At 37.9% G+C, this 24,717-nt stretch overlaps 1 protein-coding gene across 1 annotated transcript in view; it reads right to left on the minus strand.

Annotated features, from left to right (window-relative positions):
* The window catches only part of BCAS3 (BCAS3 microtubule associated cell migration factor), a 583,611-nt gene that overhangs the window by 468,205 nt on the left and 90,689 nt on the right, over positions 1–24,717 (minus strand). The window contains exon 8 of the mRNA XM_061140731.1: positions 13,625–13,697. Coding sequence (XP_060996714.1) covers positions 13,625–13,697 — 73 coding nt within the window. The remainder of the gene's footprint in view (positions 1–13,624; positions 13,698–24,717) is intronic.

Below are 24,717 nucleotides of genomic sequence, written 5' to 3' on the forward strand. Positions count from 1 at the left end.
TGCAGCTGTTTTCATCAAGCTCTCTGGTCATCATAAACTTTACTTTTATTTCCTTGTTTGAAAAAGGTGCATGGACGAAACTGACAACAGATGCGTTCAGTATGCGTTCGTTGAAATTTTTCAGGGAAATGAAGACTAATAAGTGAATATATGTTACTTTAACACAAATTTATTATATTTCATTATTTCCACAGAGATAAATAAGAACTGTTACACTTAAATAAGTGATAAAACCTAAATATAGCACTTAAAACTTTAAGGAGGGAGGTTCAAAAGGGCAGAGATGTACATATACCTATGGCTCATTCATGTTGCGGTTTCACAGAAAAGAACAAAATTCTGTAAAGCAATTATCCTTCAATTAAAAATAAATTTTAAAATATATTTTAAAAATTTTTAAAAGAGGACACTCCAAAAGGGACACTCAAAATTCTGTCTCTTGTTCATTCCTCTCCACAAGCACATTAATCCACCCCCACACCAGGAGGCTCTAATTAACATGCCAGTTATTGTATAACAACAACTGTTTTAGCCTTTGGATACTGTGTTTGAAAAATAAGATGTTAGTAAAATTACTTGAATGCCAAGAAAAAAAGACTTGTTATACCAAAAGTTACTAACAAAGACAAAAGCAGTTAACATTAAGATATAACACATTCAAAATACTTTAAAAAAAAAATCTTGCTTCTAGGATAACATACTGTTTGTGACAACCACCTTTAGGCCAGATTTATTTTTAAAATAACAGTAATCTGCTTCTAAACATAAAATAATACTTCAACCCATCTGTAATTTTAAGTTTCTCAGCAGAGTGTAAGTCCAAAGGAGTTTTTGTGTATTGCTCCTCGATATCCACAGGTATATTCAGCTTTACAAACTGAAATAAAGAAGAAAATCATGGTCCTCTGTAATATCTTACACAGAATATAAATTCAGGATCTTATCACATTAAAAAAAAAAAAAAAAATCAACCAATCTCCTCTACCATTTTTCTTTTCCACCAAGAACTATTCAGGACTTCCTATTGGTCCATCCTTCCCTGCCCCCCATCATGATATGGATGGCTTCAAGAATTTCTGCCATCTTTCAGGAAAGTTTTCCAACTAGACTTATAGAACAATATCAGGCTTTGTACCGTTACAGTTGGATTTACATTTCTCAAACACTAAAGATCTATTTAAAGGTATTCTATAATTGGAATTAAACTAGGAAAATAAATTAACAAAGAGAAGAATTTTTAAATGAATACCAAAGGAGAAAAAGCAAACCTTAAGACTTCAAATCCTAATTTTTTCTTTTTTAAATTTATTTTTTAACTGGAGAATTGCTTTACAATGTTGTATTGGTTTCTGCCATTAAACAACCCAAATCAGCCATAATTATACATATATCCCCTCTCCATATACTGACATTAAGTAAAGGATCATAAAATAATAAAATCCTGGCTTTTCATTGCATTTACATAACAGGATACCATATATAAGTCATATACCAATAATGAAGCAATTTTCTATATAATATTGAAACCAAAAGAATATAAATGCTTCCCTTTATGATGAGTACATATTATATTCTGTTTAGGGAATATCTGCCCACCTTAAAATCATGAGGATATTTTCTTCATCTTCAAAATATTTTGTTCCTTTTTTCTCTGACCTTTAGGCCTACAATACATCTTAAGTTGATTTTTGCATGATATGTGATAGAAAACAAGTTTCTTCATTTTCCATATGAATACCCAAATGGCCCAAAACCATGCATAAACCACCTCTGTACTACAGAGCCATTTTTTATTATAAAAATATGTTTCTGGACTCCCTAGATATTCCACTAATCTAATGGTCTCCCCTTATGCCAGTACACCTTGCTTTATAAATATCAAGCAGTGTAACCCTATCAACATTGTTCTTTAGAACTATCTGGGCCATTCCTGGGCCTCTGTATTGATAACCATATGCATTCTGGAGTCAGATTCATGACCTTGAGGTTAACAGAATATAAGATATACTAATCCTAAAAGCATGGACAGGGAATGTGTCAAAACTACTCCAACAAATGAGTAAGAAAAGGTCATTTAACACAAAAGAAAAATAGGCTTAAAACTTGGTCATGTACTTCAGAGGATGTTGAAATAGATTAAAATATATATAAAAGTATTCAAATTCCATAGCTGTCAATAAAATAAAAACAAAAACCATCTGAGATGCCAATGCATATTCACCCAGATGGCTAAAATGAAGACTATCAATGCCAAGCTTTCACACAAAGTACTGCAACTGGAAGGCTTATGAAGGTAACTGGTATAAGCACTTTAAAAACCTACTTGGTAATATCAAGCAAAGCATAACTTATGACCATGCAATGCCACTACTAGGTACATATACCAAAGAGAAATGGACACCAAAAATTGTACACACATATATACAAATGTTCATATCAGCAATGTTCACTACAGCCCAAAACAGCAAGTTATCCAAATGTCCATCAACTCAGAACACTGCCCTAACATTCTAACCACATTCTCTAGTATTTTTTACACATCACTTGCCACCACGATATATATTTTATTTATTTGTTTCTCTCTCCCTGCTAGAAAGTTAGCTCGGTCAGTACATAGATCTTTTGTCTCCTTAGATCCAAGGGGCTCAACCTTAGCCCTATTGACATTATAGGCTGGAAAATTCTTTGTTGTCAGGACTTGATCTGTACTATATAGGATGTTTAGCAGCAACCTTGACTCTACCGTAACACTAGCACATCCCAGTCCCTAGATATGACATCCAAAAGTGCCCCAGGCATTGGCAAGTGTCTCCTGGGGGTCAAAACCACCCCTCTCATCTCCTCACCTAAAAGCCTCTGCCTTAGATTACTACTGTACTAGAAAAGCATCTGAAATATAGTAGGGACCCATAATGTAAGTACCCATAAACATTTCTTGAAAGAATAATAAAATTCTTTCTTAGAACAAAAGGGGGAAAAACATTAAAGCACTTTTTGAGATAGCAGCATAGGTAATCTATAGCAAACATTTTCAAAACACACACACAGGTATGATTTATGCAGTAGCAAACAAGGATTCCTTACACCTTACAGAGGCATGCAGTGATGAATTTACTATCAATTAATTAGCTTACTCTTTGACAATAACATATTTAAGTCTTAGTTAAAGCAAATTACCTTTCTCAATTCCGAATACTTTGATTCAAGTAATAGAACTATGAGATTTAGCAAGATTTTCATTATGGCTAAATACCATACAACTACATCACTAAACTATTTCCACCAGAATTGTGAAATAATACTTGATTTGAAAACTAACATAGTTCTTCATAATGAATTACCTAGTTTTCAGCAACAATTTTGTCTTTGGGATAAATACAACAGTGATTTCTTTTCAAGGCTTGTTCAATGTGCACATGTCCTGTTTTACCAGGAGGAAGCATGCCTGGACGGAATTCCACAAAGTCAGAATCTATGCAGATGTTCTTTTCCTTTTGGTTTTCCTTTAATTTACAAATCTTGTAATCTAAGCCTGAAGTTGACTGAACCAACATTTAAACCAATACAGCAATAGCAGCCAAAAACTCAATCTGTTTTCTATTTATATGTCAAGACTGCATCCTTTTGGTGGCTGAAAAAACTGTTGTTTTGAAATGATTACACAGAAAACTGCAACCCCTTTAGTTGTTTTGTGAACCAGTTCTAGAGGGAAAATGTTTCTTTTAAAGGGCCTTTAGTTTAAGGTACAGAGCAGAAGAAAAAATAACTATGCATTTAAGATTCCCATCTTTTGTTCTGAACTATGTAATAAACAGTCACATTAAACTACATGGCAGCAAAGTTATCTCCCCTCAGAAAAGATCTCAATGATACTGGGAGAGACTTACTACGTAGAAATGTGCTTCTTCTACTGAGCCCTGGGAGGGGCAGCAGGGGCGCATTATAAAGGGGCATGAGAAAACTATTGTAGGTGGTGGACATGCTCATTACCTCCATCAGAACGATGGTTTCATGGGTGTGCACATACGTCAAAATTTATCATAACATACACTTTAAATATGTGCCATTTGTCATGTTTCAATTATACCTCAATAAAGATAAAAATAACATGGGCTTTCTTGGGGAATATAAACAAATTACCATTTTCCAATGAACGTAAAGGGCTCCAGTTCATCAGAGATACTAACAGACACAGTACTGGGCTGGGACATGAAGCCTACAAACCTGTAGCACGAACACGAGACAAACTGGGCACATGCTTCCAACAGTCATACAGACAGCACTTTCAATTTATGTATAAATATATATTATGTATATATTTCTTCATATATGTATGAAAAGAAATTCCTAGTAAAGAGTTTTCCTTGGGTGCCCTTACTATCTTTCTAACCAAATAATACAAGGTGCATCTAATAGGGGCCTGACATTGTACCAAAAACCTGAAAACACTGCCTTACTTAATCCTCACAAAGACACTGCAGAGGAGTTGTAAATGAACACCATCTTACACATGTGGAGACCGAGACTGAGAACTACTGAATGATTTCAGTCTAAGAATTCATATCTAGGTCTGTGTGACCCCAAGTCTCTGTTCTTCCCATTATTCTATACTTATCCACGGATTCAGGGGTATCAGTGAACATTACAGGGTACCAACCTTAGGCTAAATGCATATACAAAGAATATTAGAGAGCCCAAAACAAAAATCAGATCCATTAAACATAAATATCACTATAGGTAGAGTTCCCATTAGACCAGCACGACAGAAGCTGCCACTGAAGGCCCACTCCACTGTCAGCCAGGATAGCATGATGTCAAAATCTGTCACTTGTCAAAACTAAAATTTCCTGGCTAGGAGCTCTGGATTGATAAATCTATATACCTGCACAAGTAATAAGAAACCGTGATGGGTTTCCACTCAGAAGTAGTCAGAAATGTACACCTGTAGCCCGAAGCAAGGTAAGAACAACTCTGCTATTGCTGCTTAGTTGCTAAGTCGTGTCCAATTCTTTTGCAACCCCACAGACTGTAGCCCGCTAGGCTCCTCAGTCCACGGGATTTCTCAGGCAAGAGTACAGGAGAGGATTGCCATTTCTTTCTCCAAGGGATCTTCCTGACCCAAGGATCAAATCCGACTCTCCTGCATTGTAGGTGGATTCTTAACCACTGAGCCATCCAGGAAGCCGAGAACAGAGTCCAATAGAAAGACAAATTGAGCTATGTAATTTTAAATTTTCTAGAAGCCACATTAAAAACAAGAAATAAGTGAAATCAATTTTAATACATTTAACATAATATATTTGCAATATCAGCACTTTCATTGGCATCAACCATGTTTCAATTGCTCAATAGCCAAATCTGCTTGAAGAGTACATGAAGAGACTATCTAACCAGCTAAGAATTTAGGCGCATAAATCCTATAGAGAAGTGGTCACACACAAAACACATCCCAAGGAAAGAGACATCACCATGTTCCCAATTCACTGTAATGGCAGCATTTCAATACTTACGTTCTGAATAAAGGTTCAAAAATGGATGTGGATGCATTCCCTAAGAACCTATATTAAAATCAGGTAGAACCACAGAACAAGAATTAGATGTAGCTCTTTGTAACATGGCCACAGGAAATGCAAGCAGCAATTACATGAAGAGAGAGATGGCCCCATTTTAAATAAAATCTGTGGCTAATTTCTGTTCTCAACAAGTTTCAAATCAGACAGTATAGGAAACAAACCTTTCACAAGTGCTTTCTTCTTGATTACATCATTCTCTGACACAAAATCTTAAAAAGCCAAAGAAGAAAGTTTTAGATCTGGTGGCAGCATACGATGGCCTATTTAAAGCTTTAAGCTCTTTCCATTTGTGACTAATATTTTAAACTGTGTATATTAAATATGTGTATTAATATTCCATATTAAGGAATATGCATTAAGTAGGATAATATATATAAGGTAGCACCAATATTCATCGTTAAATAAAACATGCCATAATAAATTAGTAAGAGGCAAGAAAAAGCAAGGTGCAGATGAGAACAATACAACCCAAATATTTTTACAAAGGCATCTGTGCAGGTACATAAGGCCCCCTGGGCTTCCCTGGGGGCTCAGATGGTAAAGAATCTGCCTGCAATGTAGAAGACCCAGGTTCAATCCCTGGGTCAGGAAGATCCCTAGGAGAAGGGAATGGCAACCCACTCCAGTATTCTTTTTTTTCTTTTTTTTTATTTCATTTATTTTTATTAGTTGGAGGCTAATTACTTTACAGTATTGTAGTGCTTTTTGCCATATATTGACATGAATCAGCCATGGATTTACATGTAATCCCCATCCCCGATCCCCCCTCCCACCTCCCTCTCTACCCGATCCCTCTGGGTCTTCCCAGTGCACCAGGCCCGAGCACTTGTCTCATGCATCCAACCTGGGCTGGTGATCTGTTTCACCATAGATAATATACATGTTTCAATGCTGTTCTCTCGAAACATCCCACCCTCGCCTTCTCCCACAGAGTCCAAAAGTCTGTTCTGTACATCTGTGTCTCTTTTTCTGTTTTGCATATAGGGTTATCGTTATCCCTGCTGCGGGAACTAAGATTCTACATCTCATGGGGCTATACTTAATGCACGTGCCACAACCACTGTCTGCGCATCCTAGGAACCAAGCTCCGCAACAAGAGGCGCACCCCAGTGACAAACCCGAGCACCGTAATGAAGAACATCCCCCGCTCACTGCAACCAGAGAAAGCCTGCACACGGCGGCGACAGCCTGTGCACCACACCAAGAACCAGCACAGCCAATAAGAAAATAAGCGAAGAAATAAATGAAACAGTTAGCATCACATGTAAGGGTTCTCTGATATTTTATGACAAAAAGAACACTATCCCAAGCAGCCTCCCTTTTGGTTCTATTTAACATAACCCTTATTTATTTTAGACACAAGTTGAAATAAAGCCTCTTCAGTAACACTTCAGGGTGGTGAAACTGTGCTTAACCTCCACCTAAATAACTGCTGTTTTAGCTCAGTGGCTACCAAACACCAGTCTCACAGAATTCTGTCAGTCCAACGTGACCTTTGTTAGCAATCTGTAGCAAAAATGCCAAACTATTAACACTGTGAACTAAGTGTATTTTATTTGATAAAAGTCCTTAATTTTGAAATCAAGTCTTTATTCCTGTTCAACTATTAAAATTACTTTGCTTTTTTTCAAGGTAATTTTAAGATGTCTGAGGCTGCCAAAATTTTCATCTTTCTAATTATTAAAATTCAATCTTCGAAATATGGCCATCGAGTACATATTTAACAAGAGGTAAGAGATTCCTAACTAACTGAAATAAAGACATTTTCTCACTCTTTGAAGTATAGTTGGCTTATAAGATTAGTTTCAGGAGTACAACATAGTGATTTGGTACTTCTATAGATTATATACCATACAAAGTTGTTATTATTAAATATGGACTATATTCTCTGTGTTGTCTATTACAGCCCTCTATCTTATTTTATTTACAACATCTGTACCTCTGAATCCTCTTCACCTATTTCAACCCCTCCTTTCATCCTGCTCCCCTCTGGTAATCACTGATTTATTCTTTGTATACGTGAGTCTGTTTCTGGGGAAAATTTTCTCACTCTTACAAGAATTTCCCACCACCAAACAGATGTATGGTATGAGTCTCCACGTAAGACTTTATCTTAAATGATCTTCAAGTTTTTTTCTATTCTAACATTCTATGATTCTATGTAAAGATCACATCTCCACTCCAATAATGTGTATAATGTGATGATATTATATTGGATTAAACAATCTTCAAGGTCTGCAGTCAGCTGCTGAATAATCATGTTCTTTTGCAGTTATTCATAATACCCAACAAAATCCTAACCATGAACAACTTCATTACTAGAACAGGTTAGCATGTAATATACAACACATTTTCATTTCCTAAGAAAGTGTACATTCCTTGGTATGTTGTCCATACTTTCCCTCCCTCCCTCAAATTATTACACAAGACACTGACTTAATCCCTGGATCAGTAACACAACAAACATTCCCTCCCACGCAGACCTTAAATGGCTTATCTGAAAGGAAGATGGAACAGCATGTCTGTTCCTCTCTCCTCCCTCCCTCTTCTTCTCTCTCTACATAGACATATAAACATGAAGAAGGAAAACATCACTATAATACAATATAAAAATAAATGGCATTTAAAGACTGTCATAAACATAGTAAGACTCTGTATTAAAAACTGTCGGCTCGGTGTAATGTGTAAATATCTAAAGGATAAAATATGGGGAAGGACCAGGATTATTTCCATAGCAAATTCCCCCCTTTCTCTGAAAAGGGACTGTTGTTCAGTCACTAAGTTGCGTCTGACTCTTTGTGACCCCGTGGACTACAGAATGCCAGGCTCTGCTGTCCTCCACTATCTCTTGGTGTTTACTCCTTCATGTCTGTTGAGTCAGTGATGCTATATAGCTTATAAATAAGAAAATTTACACATCAAAAGGAAATTTTACTGAACTTCCCTAAGATAAACTTACTAAGCGGTATTAATTGTGAATATAAGCAACTGACAAGTGTCCAAAGCACCTTGTGCTCAATAAAGCATTTGTCATGGAAATGAATGGCAACAGACATGTTTCGTATGTCCCAAAGGGTTAAGGGGGTCCTACATTTTGTGCACCACAGGCTTTGAAGAAGACATCAGCACCCAGGTTCAGGACATGTGGTTCCTCAGATTAAGACATTTCCTCAACCATTAAAAAAAAAAGTGTTACTAATATTCAAATAAAGGATGAGTATGACTGTACAGGAAACTTATTAAAATTCATTAAGCAAAAAATAAATAGTTTGGGGCCCTGCTAGTTAGAAGGTGCTGTGCTTAAAACCAAGAAGGAAATGTCTTCACATTCATTTATCAATAACAATTCTTAAAACAACCCAGCAAAAGATACAGACATATAGCCATCTCTTTGCAGAATGATTCTCCTACTATGAAATAAATTTAAAGAGAGACATGGGAGTGGGGAAATGAGTGTCTACAATAGATTTTTTCCAGTAGACAAATGCTATTTTAATCAGAACTATATTCATCACCCCTGTGGTGATTACTGTGTAAACTTGGCTAGGCCACAAAAATCAGATTTGGTCAAATATTATTCTGGATACTTCTGTGAGGGTATTTTTTTTTTAACATAAGATTAACATTTAAATCAGCAGAATTTGAGTACAGTGGGTGATGCTTCATAACTTGAATGGGACTCATCCAATCAGCTGAAAGTCTTAATAAAATCTTCAAAAAATTGACTTCCTCGGAGGAAGAGGGTTAGAAATTGCAACTCTTTCCTCAGTCTGCAAATTTTGGATGTTCAGGCTTCACAATCATATGAGTTAATTTCTCAAAATCAACACCCCCATTCCCTTCTTCCCTCTCTCCTCATATATATAATCCCACTTCCCACTGGTTCTAATTCTCTAGATTAGACTAATATAACCCACATACCATCAGAGTCATCTCTCAATAAATAATCTCATCACCTACTATATATATATATATATATATATATATATATATATATATATATATATTCAAGTGACACCTCAATAAATGAATCCTGTAAAAATAAAAATAATCTCCTTGGGACTTCCCGGTTGTCTGGTGGTTAAGGCTTCATGTTCCCACTGCAGGGAGTATATGTTCGATTCCTAGTCAGGGAAGTAAGATCACACATGCCACACAGGGAGGCAAAAAAAAAATAAAAACCTTAATCACACAGTTAAGTAGGGTTGCTAAGGAATGGAAAAACTTTCAACACTTGCAAACCAAACTCAGCAAATAGTTGACTATCTTCCACAAACACATCTTTTTGTGGGGCTTCATTCAACGGGACTGGGTGTGCCTGAATCGCAGAGGCTTAATAAACATCAGGAAAAGTGAAGTCAAGGAAGGTTTCTTTCACCACAGGTACTTCTTCAACTCTTCTCTGCGGCTTCCATTCCCTTTCTTTTTTTTCCCTTTAAAGATTTACTTATTTATTTTGTTTTTGGCTGTGCTGGGTCTTTGTTGCTGCATGGGCCTTCTCCAGGGGCTGAGAGCAGGGGCTGCTCTCCAGTGAAGTGCACTGCACATGGCAGCTTCTCACTGCGGTGGCTTTTCTTGCCGTGGAGTACAAGTCTCAGTAGTTGCAGCACGTAGGTTCAGTAGTTGTAGTGTGTGGGCTCAGCAGCTATGGTGCACAGGCTTAGCTGCTCTGTGGCCTGTGGGATTCTCCTGGACCAGGGATTGAACCCCTGTCCGCTGCATTGGCAGGTGGATTCTTAACCACTGTACCACCAAGCAAGCCCACCCATTCCCTTTCACCTCTCTTGTTAACATAACAGTTCTCTGATCCATGTGCTGACCTGGATATAGCTTATTGTTTCACTTTTATCTTTTCAACTCTAGAATTTCCATTTGGTTTTCCTATAATTTCTTATTTCTAACTGAGATTCTCTATATGTTCAGTCATTGTTACCAAGTTTTCCTTTCATTCCATAAACACGGTTCATTTAGTTTTTAGAACATATGTATAACAGCTGCTTTAAAAGCCTTGTCTCCAAAATTTAACACTGGAAGCAATCAGCAACAGTTTCTATCACCTACTTCCTTTTCTCAATATACCATACTTTGCTAGTTCTTGGCATGTGTCATAATTTTATGTTGGAAATTAGACATGTTTTATAGTATGGTATAAGAATTCTGGAAAGCTACTTTGCTCCACAATATACAGTTACTAATGCCTCTGCTGGATTTTATTTTTAATTCTTGCTTTCATTTTAAAGCCTGCTTTCCTGGGGGCCACCCCTGTGTCTATGCAGCTTAATGATTAGCCAAAGGTTCAACAGAGAATTTATTCAACCACCCGAGTCAATAAAGGCTGTCATTCTTTCCAAAAGGGTCTCTGTGTGTGCAAAGGAACACATTCAACAGTCAGGTATTTCCAAGTCTCCCAGGTTTTAGTTTCCCTTAGATGCTTTCATGGCTCCTTTGCACACACATGAAGCCTTAGCTGATCATGATTTTAGGCTAAAAGAGCCATGGGCCCACACAACCCCACGACCATAAGTTCCACGGACAATGCTGCTGACCACGGCCATGACATTCCCCACCGTGGAAGAATCAACCACGTTGGAAACAGAAACGGTGGAGTGACTCAAGCAGCCCTAGGCATGGATGCCACAGATTCCCACAGCAATGACTTAACATTTACCAGTCTCTCAAACATAAACACTTTTCACATTGTTGGAAGCCTTCAGTTGAGTTCTAGAGCAATGAAACGGTTGTTATTACCTATCTTGCAGATGAACTTCACTGTAAGTCACAAACCTCCATCTTTCCTAAGAATATATCTACCAGTTTCTGTTCCCCAGCTACACCTTTATAACCTATTCTGGAAGTTCTTCGTCTTCTATAACGCTGCCAAACTTTCTTATTCCTTTAGGTCCAGCACATGCTGTGCCTTCTTCACGAGGCCTTCTCCTGTCAATCCAGGTACACTGACCTCTATCTTCTTTGAATTCCAATGAGTCACTGGGCTTTGCAGGTGGGGTAGTGGTAAAGAATCTGCCTGTCAATGCAGGAGACAAGGGTTCAATTTCTGGGCAGGAAGATTCCCTGGAGTAGGAAACGGCAACCCACTTCAGTATTCTTGCCTGAAAAATTCCACAGACAGAGGAGCCTGGTAGGTTACAGTCCATGCGATCACACTGAGTCGAACATGACGGAGCGCACATGCACGTGCACGCTGATGTCATTATCCCATAATCATTTTCTGTGTGCTATGTTTTCGCTTTCAACAACATTCTTAAATCTGTGGGACACAGAGTTAGGTTTTCATGTTTTGTATCCTTATCCCATACCTAGCAGAGTGATGAGTACACAGTAAATTTTTGCTCACTTCAACCCAAAACTTTACACTGGAAGAAAACTGCCTTGTAACACATGGAGTCAAACCATTTCCCCAGAATGCAACAATTAAGACTCCAAGATCAGTCATGTTACACCATCAGCACATTCTTTCCTTGTGTACTGCACCCATGACCCAGACACTATCAGCTGAAAACACATGGCAAGGACTACCGGTTACCTTACTAACAAAACCACAGTAATATCCCTGATTTCCTTGTAGCTAGGAGTTCAAGATGAGGAGATACTAACTGATAAGATAGTAGCCTTCTTGAGATCATAAAGGGAAGGGGTCATATTCTAAAAGATGTCAAAGCTAGAAATGGAAAGAATCTAGGTCATTAATGACTCATGGCAGAAACATTTCACTGGCCCTGGACTGCCTACCCAGTAATTCACTTCCAAGGTTTGTATAGGCCATTGAAACTTTACCAGCAGTTGAAAATAATTCCTAACTGGAATTATATGGTGAAAAGGTCACTACAAATCTGATAACTAAATCACTACAAGCCATTATGAAGAATATTGTTCTCATTTAATATATAGAGAAAGTAGGGAAAACTTGACTTCATGAGCAATAACAATTAATCATCTTAGTAAGCCTCTCATTGTCACAAATGCAATGAGCACGGAACTAAGAGTACACCTGCTTGAAGAATCTAGAAAAAGAGAGAATATCTGTAGATGTGTAATTGATTCACTTTGCTGCACACCTGAAACTAACATTAAAATCAACTATACTCAATAAAAATTAAAAAAAAAAGTATGATTGCTTGGGTTTGAATCCACAGTTTCACTGTAAGAATTCAGTGCCTGAGTTTCTCTAAACTACAAAATAGGAATAAGAACAGTATCTATTTCAAAGTATTGCTAACAGAAATAAAAGAGAAAATTCATGTAATGCCTTTAGAACAGTGTTAGGCACATGCTACAACAACAATAAATTGTTGGCTAATACACAATATACACTATGCTATATATTATTACCATTAAGATATACTAAATTATCTTCCATTAACATCTTACCTAAGGATCATAATATATATTCTAATATAAATATAAAAGCATGATGGAATACACACTACTATATAGAGAATAGATAATCAACAAGGACCTACTGTATAGCAAAGGAGGAACTCTACTCAATACTCTGTAATAACCTATATGGGAAAAGAATCTGAAAAAGAAAAGATATATGTGTATGTATAACTGAATCACTTTGCTCTACACTTGAAACTAACACAACATTGTTAATCAACTATACTCCAATATAAAATAAAAATTTTTTAAAAAGATCCTCAAAACAATGTAAAAAAAATGTTAATAACAGTTGACGATGATGACATAATAGTAACTTCTAATCCACTGAAAAGGCCAGTATAAATACTAAAAAAATAAACAAAATGAAACGTATTTTTCTTAATGATGCTAATCGTTCATGAATTATGATTCACTGCTGGCTTTCTTTCATGTACTGCTATCACCCTACATTTGAAAGAAAACAGTTGAGCAGAAAAATAAAGTGGCCTGTGTGGCAAAAACCCTAAATATGTTATTAAGTCCTGTCCCATCCCTCTTGTAAAAGCATAGTCTTATGGTAAACAAAGACTTGAAGACATCAAAGATCCCCCTCTGAAATAACACAAAATTTTAATAGTGGTTCAAAAAACTTTTTTTAAATTCCTTACCCAGAAGATCCAGTGCTCTTACAAACACCAAGAAGGGGCCTTTTTTCAGCAAAGTTGTCACACTTTTGAGCACCTGATAAGGAAAATGAAGTGAAATGTAAAACAAAACTTCAAAAAGTATTCTTGTATATCCCTATTATTTTCATTCTCTCAAAATATTTATGGTTAAAGAGACAGCAAAACATTCATTTAAATCAATACATTTATACAATTGAACAAAAAATAGAAAAGCTATAAATAAACCTATAACTACTTTAAAAATTAACGAACATTTAAAACCTTTTTTTAAATTGGCAACAAACTCAGTTTTACACATGTTCTCCATGCAATCAGAAAACCACCCCTAATTCCACCAACTAATTACCTAAGAGTTGTATAATTTTGATGTCAAAATTAAATAAAAGAAGGTCATAACAGAAACTTTAAAAACCTCAAAATTTCAGGCCATTCTCAATGTACAGCAGTGTAAAATCCTGAAAAAAGACTAGTAAACTGAGAAGCAATGTATTAGAAAATAAAAATCAGTCAGACCATGAAGAAAGAAAGACACTGTCAAGCAAAGAGCTCCAAGAAACAGCACAAGCAAAGTACCCTGAATGAAGTCAGAGGATGCAAACACACATCACTTGCAATCAACTTTTTACTTTGCTGCTTACAAATAGGTAAAATCACCCGGAAATGTGGCTAAAAATACCAAAAATTTTGAAACTATCATTAATAATTTTTTTAAAATATAAGAACATATTTCAAGAATGAAACAAAATAATAATGCAAAGAAAAACTGATGCTTAGAAATGAAAGAGAGATCTCGGAAATTAAAAAGATGTTGGATATTATTTAAAAACTCAACTCAAGGATAAGAGAAAATTTCCTAGAGAACAGAGCCAGAAAAAAAAAAAAAAAAAAAACACCCGCAAAAAAAGACAAAAACAGCATTAATTTATATACACATAAACAGGCTTCCCAGGTGGCTCCGTGGTAAAGCATCCACCTGCTGATGCAGGGAAGATAGGTTCGATCCCTGGTCAGGAAGATCTCCTGGAGGAGGAAATAGCAACCCACTCTAGTGTTCTTACCCAGAGAGGAGCCTGGCAGACTACAGCCCATGGGGTTGCAAAGAGTGAGAAGGCACTGAGCAACTGAACACAAACACGCACAAGACAACTGTTAAAGGACCATCTCAAAGTTCCAACATATTGATAGGAATTCCAAAAAGAAAGAATAGAGGAAAATAGAGGGAAGAATCCATGAAATGTTTCAAAATTTTTCATAGAACAAACAAATATGAGCCTATAAGCCCCTTGCAGGTCTAATACAATGAATTCAATAGCTGAACCACATGTCCATCATTTCAGGACATTGAGCCCTAAAAAGAATTTTCTATAGAAGCTCCAGGGAAAATAAAAAGCTTGTTTCCAGGATCAGGAATTTAAATGATTGCCCTAGATACTACACTACTTATCCAAAAACCTACAGCTAACACCATGATTGCATTCCCCCTAAGGTCAAGAACAAGGCAAGGTCTCCACTCTCACCACTGCTATTCAACATGGTACTGGAAGTTCTACACAAAACAGAAAAGAAAGGGGGTTGGGGCGGGGGGGGTACTTCCCTGGTGGTACACTGGAATCCACCTGCCAATGCAGGGGACCCAGGTTCGATCCCTGGTCCAGGAAGATTCCACAGGCCGCAAAGCAACTAAGCCCAAGGGCCACAACCACTGAGCCCAAACTCTAGACTCTGAGAGGCGCCAACTACTGAGCCATGCTGCAACTACAGAAGACTGTGCACCTAGATAGACCCTGTGCTCCACAACAAGAGAAACCGCCACAATGAGAAACCCGTGCACCGCGACTGGAGAGTAGCCCCAGCTCACGGAAACCAGAGAAAGTCCCCGTGCAGCAACAAAGACCAAGCACAGCCAAAAGTAAGTTTAAAAAATAATAACAACTGCAAAAAAAAAAAAAAGTAGAATTAAAGAGCAAGGATAAAAAGAAAAGAATGGGGAGGAAAGTCATATGGATAAGAAAGAAAGAAATAAAACTCCCAATTTGCAGGGCTTCCCTGGTGGCTCAGACACTATAGAAGGTGCCTGCAATGCAGGAGGCCTGGGTTCGATCCCTGGGTCAGGAAGAACCCCCGCAGGAAGAAATGGCAACCCACTCCAGTACAGGTAAATCCCATGGACAGAGGAGCCTGTAGGGCTATAGTTCATGGGTCACAAAGAGTCAGACTCAACTGAGCGATTTTTTATAGATAGATACACACATACACACACATACACACACACACACACACACACACACACATATATTTGCAGACAACACAACTGATACATCTAAAATCCCAAGGAATCAAAAACAAAAACTCCTAGAGCTAGTGAGTTAGCTCAACAAGGTTACCAGAGTCAAGATCAACATACAAAAATCAACGTATTTCTAGGGACTTCCCAGATAGTCCAATGGTTAAGAATCCACCTTGCGAAGCAGGGGACATATGCCTGGTCAGGGAACTAAGGCGCCACAACAAATGATGCTGCACGATGCAATGAAGATCCAGCGTGCCACAATTAAACTCCAATGCAGCCAAATAAACGAGTAAATATACCTTTAAAATTTTTAATATAAAAATGAGGAAAAGATCTGAACTGACAGAGTAAATATAGAAATGGGCAATAAGCAGATGAAAAAATGCTACACATCACAGGTCATCAGGGAAATTCAAATCAAAACAATAAGACACCATTCCACAAGCATCACACTGCCCAAAATGTAAAACAACAACAGCACCAGATGCTGACAAGGATGAGGAACAAGAACTCTCCATCATCACCAGAGGGAATGCAAAATGGTATGGTCACAGTGGAAAACAGTGGACAGTTTCTTACAGAACTAAACATACTCTTACTACAAGATCCAGCAATTATGCTTCTTGGTATTTACCCAAAGGAGCTAAGAACCTTGCTCACACAGAAACTTGCACATCAGCTTTGTTCACAGCTGCCAAAACGTGAAAGCAATCAAGATGCCCTTTAGTAGATGGGTGGATAAATAAATGACAGTACCTACCTCAAATCTTGTGCTCTGTGACAACTGAGAGGGTGGGAGGGAGATTCAAGAGGGAGAGGACATACGTATATCTATGGCTGATTCATGTGATAAATGGCAGAAACCAATAAAATAAATTAAAATTCAAAATAAATTAAAAATATATAAACTATAGTGCCTCCAGACATTGGAATATGACTCAGGATTAAAACAAAATTAGCTATCAAGCCATGAAGGCTTAAATATATATTGCATGGCTCTGGAAAAGGCAAAAGTCAGTTTTTAATATTGAGACAGTAAAAATATCAGTGGTGTTCAGGAGTTTAAAAGGAAGGAGGCATGAATAAGTATAGCACAGAGGATGTTTAGGGCAGAGAAACTACTCTATAGGGACACAACAGTGGTGGAAAAGGTCAGTTTTCATTTCAATCCCAAAAAAGGGTAATGCCAAACAATGTTAAAACTACAGCACAACTGCAACTCATTTCACATGCTAGCAGAGTCATGCTCAAAATCTTTCAAGATAGGTTTCAACAGTACATAAACCGAGAAATTCTAGATGTACAAGCTGGATTTAGAAAAAGCAGAGGAACCAGAGATCAAATTGCGAACATCTGATGGATCATACTGCTCATACTGCTCATGGGGTTCTCAAGGCAAGAATACTGAAGTGGTTTGCCATTCCCTTCTCCAGTGGACTACATTTTGTCAGAACTCTCCACCATGACCTGTCCGTCTTGGGTGGCCCTACATGGCATGGCTTAGTTTCAGTGAGTTAGACAAGGCTGTGATCAGATTGGCTAGTTTTCTGTGATTGTGGTTCCAGTCTGTCTGCCCTCTGGGGAAACAGTGGAAAGAGTGGTTGACTTTATTTTGGGGGGCTCCAAAATCACTGCACATGGTGACTGCAGCCATGAAATTAAAAGACGCTTACTCCTTGGAAGGAAAGTTATGACCAACCTAGACAGCATATTAAAAAGCAGAGACATTACTTTGCCAACAAAGGTCCATCTAGTCAAGGCTATGGCTTTTCCAGTGGTCAGGTACGGATATGAGAGGTGGATTGTAAAGAAAACTGAGCGCCGAAGAATTGATGCTTTTGAACTGCAGTGTTGGGAGAAGACTCTTGAGAATCCCTTTTACTGCAAGGAGATCCAACCAGTCCACCCTAAAGGAAAAAAGTCCTGATTATTCATTGGAAGGACTGTTGCTGAAGCTGAAACTCCAATACTTTGGCCACCTGATGCAAAGAACTGACTCATGTGAAAAGACCCTGATGCTGGGAAAGAATGAGGAGGGGAGGAGAAGGGGACGACAAAGGATGAGATGGTTGCATGGGATCACCGACTCAATGGACATGAGTTTGGGCACACTCTGGGAGTTGGTGATGAACAAGGGAGGCCTGGCGTGCTGCAGTCCATGGGGTCGCAAAGAGTCAGACATAACTGAACTGAACTGAACTGATGGATCATAGAAAAAGCAAGAGAATTCCAGAAAAACATTTACTTCTGCTTCACTGACTATGCTAAAGCCTTTGACTATGTGGATCACAACAAACGGTAGAAAATTCTTAAAGAGATGGGAATACCAGACCACCTGACCTGCCTCCTGAAAAACCTGTATGCAGTCAAGCAGCAACAGTTAGAACCAGACATGGAACAATGAACTGGTTCCAAATTGGGAAAGAAGTATGTCAAGAATGTATATTGTCACCCTGCTTGCTTAACTTCTAAGCAGAGTACATCATGTGAAACGTCAGGCAGGATGAAGAATAAGCTGGAATCAAAATTGCCAGAAGTGTCAATAACCTCAGATATGGAGATGACACTATCTTAATGGCAGAAAGTGAGGAGGAGCTAAAGAGCCTCCTGATGAAGGTGATAGAGAAGAGTGAAAAGGCTGGCTTAAAATTCAACATTCAAAAAACTAAGATCATGGTACCTGGTCCATAAATTTAAGGCAAACAGATGGGGGGGAAATGGAAACAGTGACTGACTTTATTTTCCTGGACTCCAAAATCACTGCAGACAGTGACTGCAGCCATGAAACTAAAAGATACTTGCTCTTTGGAAGAAAAGTTGTGACAAACATAGACAAAGTATTAAAAATCAGATATATCACTTTGCCAATAAAAGTATGTATAAAGCTATGGTTTTTCCAGTAGTCATGTACGGATGTGAGAGTTGAATCATAAACAAGGCTGAAGTGCTTAAGAATTGATGCTTTTGAACTGTGGTGCTGGAGAAGACTCTCAAGAGTCCCTTGGACAGCAAGGAAATCAAAGAAGTCAATCCCAAAGGAAATCAACCCTGAATATTCACTGGAAGGACTGATGCTGAAGCTCCAATACTCTGGCCACCTAATGCGAAGAGCTGACTTATTGTAAAAGACCCTGATGCTGGGAAAGATTAAAGACAAAAGAAGAAGAGAGTGGCAGAGGATGAGATGGTTGGATGGCATCACTGACTCAATACATGAGTTTGAACAAACTCTGGGAGACAGTGAATTGAAGGAAGGACAGGGAAGCCTGGTGTGCTGCAGTCCATGGGGTCACAAAGAGTTGGACGCAACTAAACAACAACAATGGCGCTTACATGTCTTTATGTGTTTGTGAAAATCAATGGAATGTACAACACCAATAGGGAATCCAAATGAGAATTAATGGACTTTGACTGATAATGATGTCAGTGTGGGTACCACTGTGGGGCAGGGTACAAAAAGTGGGGGAAGTTTGCCTTGAGTGGGGTCAGAAGATATATGGCAACTCTCTGTACTTTCTGCTCACCTCTTCCATTTAAAAGATGCTCTTAAAATATTAATTTTAAAAAGATATAGCAAGCTCTAGGACACCCATGTTCACTACAGAATCATTCATAACAGGAAAAAGGTGGCAGCAATGCAAATGCCCATCAAATAATGACTGGACAAAGAAAATGTATATATGTATATGTATATATACTACACATGTATACATAATATACTACACTATATATACTACACATAATATACATTATATACATGTGTAGTGTATATATTATATATATAAAATATATAATATAGTAAATATATGTATATACATATATACATGCATACCTGTATATATGTAAAATGTATATATGCTACACATGGGTGAATTTTGAGGACATTATGCTAAATGAAATAAATCAGTCATGAAAAGACAAACACTCTATTACTGCACTTATATGGGGCATCTAAAGTAGTCAACATTTCAGAAAATTAAGATCATGGCATCTGGTCCCATCACTTCATGGCAAATGAATAGGGAAACAGTGGAAACAGTAACAGACTTTATTTTGGGAGGCTCCAAAATCATTGCAGATGGTAACTGCAGCCATGAAATTAAAAGACGCTTGCTCCTTGGAAGAAAAGTTATGACCAACCTAGACAGCATATTAAAAAGCAGAGACATTACTTTGCTGACAAAGATCCATCTAGTCAGAGCCATGGCTTTTCCTGTAGTCATAGATGGATGTGAGAATTGGACTATAAACAAAGCTGAGCGCCAAAGAATTGATGCTTTTGAACTGCAGTGTTGGAGAAGACTCTTGAGAGTCCCTTTTACTGCAGGGAGATCCAACCAGTCCATCCTAAAGGAAACCAGTACTGAATATTCATTGGAAGGACTGATGCTGAAGATGAAACTCCAATACTTTGGCCACCTGATGCAAAGAACTGACTCACTGGAAGAGACCCTGATGCGAGGAAAGACTGCAGGCGGGAGAAGGGGACGACAGAGGATGAGATGGTTAGATGGCATCACCGACTCAATGGACATGAGTTTGAGTAAACTCTAGGAGCTGGTGATGGACAGGGAATCCTGGTGTGCTGCAGTCCATGGGGTCGCAAAGAGTTGGACACGACTGAGCGACTGAACCGAACTGAACTGAAAGTAGTCAAATCCTACAAACAGAAAGAAAAATGTGATTACCAGGGCCTGGTGATAGACGGAGAAATGGAGAGCTGTTGTTCAGTGGATATGGAGTTCTTTGAATGTACTTAACACTGCCAAGCTTTACAGTTAAGTTTACCAGGAATTCCCTGGTCATCCAGTAATAAGGGCTCCGCACTGCCACTTCAGGGGATATGGGTTCAATCCCTGATCAGAGAACTAAGATTCAGCATGTCACACTGCACGCCCCCCACCAAAAAGAAGTCTGTAAAGATCTAAAGACAGTAAATCTTTTGTGATTTTTACCACAGTTTTGAAAAAGGTACAAATAAATTATGTGGTTGCACAAGTGTGTGCCTATTGGCTGTGTGTCATTAGGCAGATACACAGACCGATATTTAGCAACCTTAAGTGCTAAAAACAAAAACACATAAACATCAATTTCAGGATAGGGTAATCTTCTTTGGCATTTAGGATGGAGAGAATTTCGGGGAGGGGTAAACAGGGGGCTTAAGCACTCTTAACAGTGTTCCACTTCTTTGCTAGATGTTATACACCAAGAGAGGGGCTTCCCAGGTGGCGCTAGCGGTAAAGAACACCCCTGCCAATGCAAGAGATACGAGAGACCCAGATTCGATCCCTGGGTCGGAACGATCCCCTGGAGAAGGGCATGGCAATCCACCCCAGTATTCTTGCCTGAAGAATCCCATAGACAGAGGAGACTGACAGGCTATATAGTCCATAGGGTCACAAAGAGTTAGACATGACTGAAGTGACTTAGCACGCATGCATACACCAAGTGTAATGTAAATGTTAATAATCTACATTAATGGATCGCTCCAAAAATAATGAGGTTTAAATGTGACTACACATTTATATTGTGCTCTGACATAATATTCTTTTAAATTGTGATAATAATTATACAAAATAGGTTAAGACAAGTTATATGATCCATTCACAGACTGTATTATCACACCTTGAAAAGATCAAAACTATAAACACAGTGTTGATGAATAAAATTCCCCATAACCAATTTAAATTATGAGACGCTTAGAACAATTAGTGTCTACATTTTCACTAAATATTAATTTAGTATGGATTGTCTGCTTTTCTCCCTGCTAAACAAATAAATCAGATTTCACAATTAACAATATGACTTTCAAATGAAGCACAAGTTAAAAATTAACTAGTCCAAAGCCCATGATATTTATGCTTCAAATTAATTATAACTGAATTTCAGCTACACAAGGCCAATTCTTCACTCCTACATATTTCACCTTCACCTTTAACAATACCTATTTTGTCTCTACCTCCTGGTGTTTTGACAAGGTCTTTATGGTTTGTACCTGGTATTATACACACCAATTTGCTATTCTGATGAGTGGCACATCGTGCCTTTAAAGTGCAAATAATACTGGCAAGAAAGGTTTGATTGTTTTTGTGTTTTTCAAACCTGAATTAAAGAACCTCTTTGGTTTCTACTGAACTACTGGGTTACAAATGGAGAAGGGAATGGCCACCCACTCCAGGATTCTTGCCTGGAGAATTCCATGGACAGAGGAGCCTGACAGGGTACAGTCCATGGGGTCACAAAGAGTCAGACACAACTGAGTGACTAAAACACACTGGCTTACAACAGTCTTACCGAATTTGCTCTCCAGGTCAGTCACCTGACACTAAAGATTTATACTCTTCATGGATATTCAGAAAAGGTAACCAAGCAAAAAATTTACACTACAAAATAAGGCCCTCACTGAAGCACAACATAAAGCCAAAAGTACCCACTGTACCAGCAAAACTGTCCAGAAATAGGAAAGACTAGTCTACAAAAAGCACACAAATCATAACAAATCCTTCAAATTTCTTTGAGGCACACTGTCCACTGAATTTTTTTCCAAGTTGGAAAACTATATAACATAACCTTAACTCTGCCTTAAATAATGTTGTTGTGGACAGTTTGAATAAACACAATTTTTTTAAGTGTTGGTATAAAAATTCTACAATCTCATGAACACTGTAGCTATTAACCTGATTTTTCTTGCAATATAAATAGCATGTACTCTCCATGATGCCTAATGGAGTCATCACCCTCCCATAATGTAATCCTCCAAATTGTAGAGGATTAACTTTTTATATATAAAATTGTGTTTATTTGCATGTACAATAGAGAGAATGACGTTACACACACCTGTTCTACAGCATTTAACAGAATGTAGCACGATGATTGAAATGAAAAGCGGTTAGCTAAATCCATCAAATATAAAAACTATTGCAATCCTGTTGCAAAGTCCTTTTGTTAAACTCCTTTTATTCTAAATCCTTTTAATTCTGTCCTATAACACTAAAACATTTATAAAAAAGCTTAAAATCCTAATAAATCGCACAATTAAAGTAATGAAAATGGGTCTGCCCACCAAGTCACCAAACTCCTTCCCCCTCAACAAATTCAATAGTTTTCATGTCAGAAAATGTTAAATGATACCCCATACCACACACACCATTGTGAACTCACTTAAACTGGAGAGTGTAAGTTCATTAATCAGCCTTAAGAATTTCAAGATACCAAACAGAAACCAGTTCTGCATGGATCCAAAAGCATATTCAGAGGCAAATAAACATCCAATGATATTAAGATTCTAACTCTACTCTGTGATGTTGAGGATGATACCTGGAAAAGAGATTTTTACATAAAAATAAGATCATGGCATCTGGTCCCATCACTTCATGGGAAATAGATGGGGAAACAGTGGAAACAGTGGCAGACTTTATTTTGGGGGGCTCCAAAATCACTGCAGATGGTGACTGCAGCCATGAAATTAAAAGACGCTTACTCCTTGGAAGGAAAGTTATGACCAACCTAGACAGCATATTTAAAAGCAGAGACATTACTTTGCCAACAAAGGTCCATCTAGTCAAGGCTATGGCTTTTCCAGTAGTCATGTATGGATGTGAGAGTTGGACTGTGATGAAAGCTGAGCACTGAAGAACTGATGCTTTTGAACTGTGGTGTTGGAGAAGACTCTTGAGAGTCCCCTGGACTGCAAGAAGATGCAACCAGTCCATCCTAAAGGAGATCAGCCCTGCGTGTTCACTGGAAGGACTGATGTTGAGACTGAAGCTCCAATACTTTGGCCACCTCATGCGAACAGTTGACTCATTGGAAAAGACCCTGATGCTGGGAGGGGTTGGGGGCAGGAGGAGGAGGGGACAACAGAGGATGAGATGACTGGATGGCATCACCGACTCGATGGACATGGGTTTGGGTAGACTCCGGGAGTTGGTGATGGACAGGGAGGCCTGGCATGCTGCTATTCATGGAGTCGCAAAGAATCGGACATGACTGAGCAACTGAACTGAACTGACTGATGTTAGGTAGGCACTAAGGAATTTTAACTAAGACTGCCTGCTGCAGAAAGATTCCATTGAACAATTTAATTCATTTTATCAGTTAAACTGTTTCCAAGTCTTCCATTCCATTTTTTATTTTATCGAAATAATTCTTTCAGGAAATATTTAAGTCAATGGGGTTGTCCAAACCCATTTTCCTTATAGTTTCTCTCAATGTGAGCTTCAAGCTATAGTCATATTTTCAGATATAAATTTTAGGTAGAAAGTATGATCCTATTCAGTTTGTAGTCAATATATCTTATTGTATGTAATTTCAGATTCTGGGTAGATATTTTCCCACTAAAAAGTTCTATTTTATTAGACAATGTTCTATTTTGTGCTATAAAACAATCTCCATTATGAACTAGATTACTCCTCATGTTTACTTCTCACCTAAAAAAGAAAAATGTAAGGAATATTTTAGTACAAAGAAGACAAAGATAAAATGGAAGATGCAATGAAGAGGGAGATGTGGGGAAACAGATACACAGGTTGCAGGTACCATCAACCAACCACAAGAAAAACAGGACAGAAATCTTATTGCCTTAAATATCAAAACATGGTCACCAAGTACATCTCTGCATTTGCCTCAAATATCCAAAACATGTATATACATTTTAGACTCCACAATGACACAAAAACATTAAAATGTTGACAGCAACATTTTTTAGTTCTTCCTGACTTTATTATCTTCCTCCCTAAGTTAAACTCTAGTATGTGAAGTATCCCTTAATATACAGTAGTGTCAC

The sequence above is a fragment of the Dama dama genome, chromosome 5 (assembly GCF_033118175.1).
Source record: "Dama dama isolate Ldn47 chromosome 5, ASM3311817v1, whole genome shotgun sequence".
Taxonomy (NCBI): domain Eukaryota; kingdom Metazoa; phylum Chordata; class Mammalia; order Artiodactyla; family Cervidae; genus Dama; species Dama dama.